Source organism: Oratosquilla oratoria, chromosome 1, assembly GCF_046742065.1.
Source record: "Oratosquilla oratoria isolate Oo_2021 chromosome 1, ASM4674206v1, whole genome shotgun sequence".
In the NCBI taxonomy this organism is placed as follows: Eukaryota; Metazoa; Arthropoda; class Malacostraca; order Stomatopoda; family Squillidae; genus Oratosquilla; species Oratosquilla oratoria.
In genome coordinates, this window is record NC_134777.1 from 130,748,061 (window position 1) to 130,755,560 (window position 7,500).

Below are 7,500 nucleotides of genomic sequence, written 5' to 3' on the forward strand. Positions count from 1 at the left end.
CCGATAGAAGCCATCTAATGGGTAGAACAGGATACAAGACGTTTCGCTAATCACAATTAGCATTTTCAATTGTAACAGTAACAAAGAAATGGATGATTATAAATACAGAAAGTAAACACTAGGAATAATTAATGAGGTTGACCGTTACTCTGGTCTAAAACTATGAAAGGACACGATTGAATATCGGGGAAGGGAACATGGGAAGGGGAACTGTGACCACTGGGAAAGTATACTTAGATAACTGTTCTATCGGCAACTTGGTATTTTCTTTACCTCTCCATGCTAGAGAGATCTTCAGAAGACTTGAAACTCTTCATCGGAAGCTCATCAGAGCTCAATTTGCTGTTGCATACAATTCAATATGCCTTAAAGAAAATATTTTGCCGCGTTACTCCAATATATATATATATATATATATATATATAAAGATATATATATATATATATATATATATATATATATATATATATATATACCGTATATATAGATTATATATATATGAATATATATATGTATATATTATACATATATATACTGTATATATAGATTATGTATATATATATATATATATATATATATATACATATATATATATATATATATATATATATATATATATATATACTGTGTATGTATAGGTTAAAATCAGTTAATATTTTGTATGCTCAATCTACCAACGAGGTGAAAAATAATTTCTTATGAGATACATATGCATATGTATATGCTGTACATACTCGTACATACATACATACATACATACATACATACATACATACATACATACATACATACATACATACATACATACATACATACATACATACATACATACATACATACATACATACATACATACGTACATGCATGTATATACTACCAAAGGATTCCAAATGGTTACAAGTCACTTTAAATCATAGACCCTATGGAGCAGATATATAATGGGTCTAACATGATGACCCGTTTTATGTATCGTAATCAACCCATTCATATATGACAAGAAAACACAGTGGACAATCCTTAAATGGGGTGGGTGTAATAAGAAGATTAATTTTTTTCTCTTTAGTGATGACGGTGATATGGTTTAACATTACAAACTCTACCCATCGGAAGGCTAGGACAGTGCCCCTCACGGAAGAATTTGTAGCGTGGAACTTAATGGACCATACCCGTGGGTCAACTTCGCTGGTGGCAGGGGTCGAACTGCCATCCCCTCGACCTTCGCCGTAAGTAACGACGACCTCATCCGCTTGGATAGCGAGCTGAGCTTTAATGAGAAATTCTAATCTTATGTAGTTATGGGAGCCCGTTTCCCAATTCTTAGCAATATAAACTAAAAGAAGACGACATGGAGCACAAATGACGACAATGAATTGAAGGACTAAGCAATGCATCTTAATCTTCGTGGGCCACAAACGACCTCAGCAGCAAAGGTAAACATAGTGACACGACCTAGAACAAAGACATGAAAGTGTGTCACCTGGGAAAAAATACAGAGTTGTTTGCTGTGATTTTGTGGGTGAATGTCTAATATAGAATGTAAAGCAGGTATCGTAAAATATATTTATATAGACATACACAATCACACACATGTACTAATAGTGTATATATATATACAGATATATACCTATATGTATGTATATATATATAAATATATATTTATATATATTTATATATATATATATATATATATATATATATATATACATATATATATATATATATATACACGTTTGAGAACAAAATAAAATTAATAGACACAAATTGACAACGATACATATATACAACCCAGAGTAGATTTTCAGTGCTAAAAGGTCGTATGCGTTTGAGGATCAAATATATTGCAATGTTTGTTAAAGCATATTGTGTAACGTGTACGGATACTACGTAAAAGGTACGTATATTATGTAACTTAAAACCTGTCAAGCACCATGATATTATTTATTTTGTTACGCTTTGTGACAGGCAACTTTTTCTCAATTGAAGGACAGCCTCCATTATTGAAAACTTCCCATTATAGAGAAAAAAAAAATATATAGAAAATTCCAAATGTTGGTGGCAATTGTCCCAATACTTTTTTTTTTTTTTTTTTTTTTTTTTTTTTTAATTAGCTGTAGGGGGAAATGCATGTTTGTCACTTACTGAGTCAATTTATTTTCATGAAAAATGTTTATCTAAAAATTAATCGAATCTTTGATTTTCGACTCGACTGCTTTGATCTCTGGCTTTCATTCAAATTTCTGTTTTTCATTAATGAAAGACATCATGATGGATAAAATTGAAAAAAAAAGATAATGATTAGTAATCAGTTGATTCATAATAGAAAAGACATACACATACACACATATACACAAGCACACATACACGTAAGAAAAAAGCGAAAGTCCCATACACACTGAAAGATATCTACGGAAAAAAGTTATAAAAAAGAAAATAAAGAAAATAAACATAAAAAGGAAAATCCTGTGTGAATGGATAGTAGCCTACGATAAAAGTAGAGCACAAAGTCCTGCGCCAGCTGAGGGTAGGCTACGAAAACAATATGTACCACAAATGGAAAACGTAGCGTCTGGTTTCGTGTCAGCTGAGGCCGGTCTATGAAAAATAGATGAAGTCTATTTGAGACCTCTTTTCCGTCGCCTTAGGAAGCTTTCTCTCGTTTCAAGGGAGCACAGACGGGTGGGGCCAATTAAGTGGCTTCCGTAATTAGTAGGGAACAACTAATTAGTCCTCAATACAGAAAGCAGACGAGTCAGTGAACCAGCTGCCTGCGACAGTAACCACTTGAGCGCCTTTTGTGTAGATTCAGAATCTAGAAAACAAGGGAATAGAAATGAGCCAGAGAAGGTGAAGGAATCGTAGACATAAATATCAAAGGGAATTCGACGCATCTCATTGTGGGTGTAACTGAAGAAGCAACGTTTGATAGTCAAAGAAGAATCTACACTTATATAAACTGTACTTAGTACATGCTAGACCAATAGTGTTACACCTAGAAACTGTATGTTTTTGTTTGTACGGTAATATCCCTGACAAGAGGTACATTAGGAACACTAAAACCTCGTACACTACCCAGGGTTCATTTTAAGGGGTGACTTTAATACCTCGGTGAGGTACCCATCTACATGCTTGCCACAACACTTTCCCTTTGTTACAGTACTAATCAACAGCCCAGATAACAACATGAGGTCAAGCATACCTATTGTATAATGATTCATTAGATCCCACCAGACACTAACAACTGCCAATTTTTATCTTTGCTTGACCGGGTGAAGTTACGTTCGGGGAGTTTCGATTTTACCGCCAATCTACCCAGTTAACAAACTTTCGAATTAGACCTGACCTAGTCTACCCAACCTGACCTAACATAACTTAACCTAACCTGACCTAATATAACCTAAACTAATCTATCTCTTACGTAATCTAACACAATGGAATCAAAATTGAAGTAACGTAATGCAACCTATCCGCCATCCTTAACCCCTCCAATCACGTGACATAGAAAAGGGTGAAGAGCCTATGCCAGGAGGCGTTGAGTAGCTGCGGCCGAAGCCGTCACATTTGCCCCTTTTATGCGCTTTAGGGACTGTTGGGGCGGGTCATAGACAGTTACATCTGGGAATCGAAGAGTGCGGGATTCGAACCCACAACTAAGCGAATGCGAAATCAGCGCGCTTCTGATGACGCCATCATCGCGCGGCGTGGTATATGCTGTGGATTTTATTCCGGGTTAGAACGTCGCTACTTGCGGCGGAGGTCAAGGTAAAAGCGGTTCGATTCCTGCCGCCAGCGAGTTGGACCAAGGGCACGTTTTCTTTAATTTCACACTCTAAAGTCCTCTGTAAGGGGTACCTCCTGATAAGGGGAGTTCACGACGATAAACCGAATCATCATCAACATTAAACGAATTTATTCATCTGAGTCTTGATCAATTAAAACCACATTTCATTTCGACGCCTACTAGAAATAAATCTATAAATGTTTCAGAACGTTAATATAGATAGTTCTAGCACTACAAAAAAAAAATCTGTAAGATGAATAGAATCGTCTGGTGTCAGTCAAAGCACAATCTTTAATCCCTTTTCTAAATTTTGAAACTAGTGGCTATCCTGGCTACTGTCAGTCTAAATTCTTCAGTTCACGAACTTCCATTGTAGGGTGAGCAGGGGGGAATACCGACGGGGGGGTTAAATCTGAAAAATGTTGACATCATGGCATTTTCATGAAGTTATTAAATTGTTTTTGCTTAAGTTTGTCTGGAGCAGTCTGCATCACAAGGTAGCTATCCTTTGGCCCTGCCCCCCATAAAAAGATATCTTGAAGGCAAATATTCTTTGTGTTCGTCTTTGACGTTTGAGGAGCTTGTCTCCTTCGCTTGTTGTTTTTTTGTATTTGTCTTTCCTCTTTTTTCTATTTTCTTTTTCTTGTCTTCTTCCTCTTGTTCTTGTTCTTTGTCTATTCATTTTTTCATTGTCTTTCTCTTTTCTTTCTCTTTGCATATATATTTCCCTCCGAAACTTCTCGTCTCCTTTTACTTCCTAAAGACTTAAGATTGACCTGAAGAAGGAGTAAGCTTTGAGTATGAGGCAAGGTCTAACTAAAGGGAACAAAAAACAATACCTAACTGAAAGATGGAAGATATGTTAAAAGATAGCAACACCTGCCTGGCAGAGGAAAAAATATATTAGAAAAAGTAAAGGTGTACTTAGAGCCAAAAAATACTTTTACAAAATGAGTTGACACCTACCAGATGGACACAAGGATTATGGCCTACCTGAGCAAGGAAAAACCTAGCGGAAGAACGCATGCGTTAACTGAAAGGCAGGACACTTAATTACTTAGTACCTTCTTGACAGAGGACCTGCCTGAAGAAAGCAAACGCTAACTGACAGTAACAAAATTTTATTGAAGAAAACATGACGTTCTTGAACAAGACAGGTTCTATTTGATGTACACAAGACCAACCTGAAGAAATTGAAGTCCTCACGGGAAATTGTCAAAGGTGGAAAGACCTAATTGAAGAAGATAAGCATTGACTGAGGGAAGCAACCCTTACAAGAATTAGGAAGGAACTACCTGACATTAACAAAACTTACCTGAAGAAAGTAACATATACCTCACGAACGACAAGTCATTACTAAAGGTGGGAGGACCTACCTGAAGAAGGCAAGCTGCAGTGACAATTGTAGGAAGGCGTCGGGGGAACATCTGCTTTTCTTGATGTAAGAACGACCGTAGGCTGTGTACCGGAGAATTCGGAAGTCAAGGTCTTCCACGAGTCTGCGGAGATCAAAGGACGGGGGCATTAGCACTCAGAGGAACTTCTTCTAGAGCACGAAGTCTCTTCTGCAAAGGTTCGTGTATATACGAATTCAAAAGGCTTAGGATTTGTATACGTCGGAGTGTTAGATGTTTATGTATTTTATGAAACATCTAGTCTGTCAGGGTGAATACGTGTAAACAGGAAAGAAAAAAAAATGAAGAAGAAAAATATGAAGATGAAGACGAAGAAGAAGGGAAGGGGATATATATATCTATATATATATATATATATATATATATATATATATATATATATTTATATATATATATATATATATATATATATATATATATATATATATGTATGTACAATACTGAATAGGTCCTAGTGATTAGAGATACATTTTAACCACCACAATGCACTTAGAGTACCACATTTCAATTTCAGCATGCTGGCCTTTGATGGCTTAGAGTTAAAGTGCATTGTGGTTGTTAAAATGTATCTCTAATCACTGGGACCCATTCAGTGTTGTACAAATACTTTCCCGCGTTTGTATACTTCCAATTGTACTATCATAGTGGAGATGGGTTGAACGCAAAATTTCATATATGTGTATGTAACTCGAGCATACAAATATATAAGAAAAAATGCGTTGAACTTATATCTATCTTGAGAGTCTAGTTGGTAAGTCACTGTCGCACTTGTCATGAGGATGTCGGGTTTGAGTCCTGGGCAGTACCACATTTCAATTTCAGCATGCTGGCCTTTGATGGCTTAGAATTAAAGTGCATTGTGGTTGTTAAAAAATGTATATATATATATATATATATATATATATATATATCTAAGTCTAAGTGAAAATATTCTTCTAAAAAACGCTGTGGAAGTCGGGGACAGGTGGTGTTACGGTGACACTTTGTCCTAAAAATATTCTTGAAAAAGCGCTTGGGTAAGTCGGGGTCAGGTGGTATTCTTCTTCTTCTTCTTCTTCTTCTTCTTCTTCTTCTTCTTCTTCTTCTTCTTCGCATTCCTCTTCTTCTTCTTCTTCTTCTTAATCTTCTTCTTCTTCTTCTTCTTCTTCTTCTTCTTCTTCTTCTTCTTCTTCTTCTTCTTCTTCTTCTTCTTCTTCTTCTTCTTCTTCTTCTTCTTCTTCTTCTTCTTCTTCTTCTTCGCATTCTTCTTCGCATTCTTGTTCGCGTTTTTCTTCGCGTTCTTCTTCGCGTTCTTCTTCGCATTCTTCTTCGCGTTCTTCTTCGCGTTCTTCTTCGCGTTCTTCTTCTTCTTCTTCGCGTTCTTCTTCGCGTTCTTCTTCGCGTTCTTCTTCTTCTTCTTCTTCTTCGCATTCTACTTCGTGTTCTTCTTCGCGTTCTTCTTCGTGCTGAGGATCCCGTGTTGGGGTTCCGCCCCGAGACCGAGGCCGAAGGGGAAAACGAGGGATTAGAGCGTGGAAAGGTGCGGCCGCAGGCCGCTGTTTGCGCAGCCAAGCCACCGGCTTGTATATATATATATAAATATATATATATATATATATATATATAATATATATATATGTATATGCATACATACATGTATGTATATATATATATATTCATATATATATACATATATATATATATATATATATATATATATATATATATATATATATATATATAATCATAATAATTCCGACTTTCGTCCCCGGATTCGGACCGAAACTCGTGAATCACAAACCATCACTCTACCAATTGAGCTAGTGAGCCAATCTGGAAGCTAATCTACTCCCGAGGAACTAAGTCGACTGCAAACTATATATATATATATATATATATATATATATATATATATATATATATATATATATATAAATGAAAAATGTGGAAAAAAGAGAGTCACGGGTCTCGTTATCTATTCCTGACCGGTTTCGCTTGTAGTTTCTTCAGAGGAATGTTGAACATTCTTCTGAAGAAGCTACAAGCGAAACCGCTCAGGAATAAACTCGGAACGGGACCCGTGACTCTCTTTTTTCCACCTTTTTCAACTTGTCATAATGTCTCAACACATGTATATATATATATATATATATATGTATATATATATATATATATATATATATATATATATATTTGATTTAATCAAACTACTACTTCATGGTGAAGTACATACATATATTCTATAAAATGACTAACTGGCAACTTTCTATATTTGTAGGTCTGAGTGCAGCGGTGAACGTGGTGGAACCAGTCTGATTCGGTTTACCG

General features: G+C 35.8%; 1 protein-coding gene across 4 annotated transcripts in view; it reads right to left on the reverse strand.

Annotated features, from left to right (window-relative positions):
- The window catches only part of LOC143027054 (vesicular acetylcholine transporter-like), a 572,364-nt gene that overhangs the window by 75,308 nt on the left and 489,556 nt on the right, over positions 1-7,500 (reverse strand). For all 4 annotated transcript variants that reach the window (XR_012966558.1, XR_012966559.1, XR_012966560.1 and 1 more), the window contains one exon: positions 5,155-5,277. Coding sequence is in view for 1 of the 4 variants with exons in the window: in XM_076187956.1 (XP_076044071.1) it covers positions 5,155-5,277 (123 nt within the window). In the remaining 3 variants the exon portion in view is untranslated. The remainder of the gene's footprint in view (positions 1-5,154; positions 5,278-7,500) is intronic.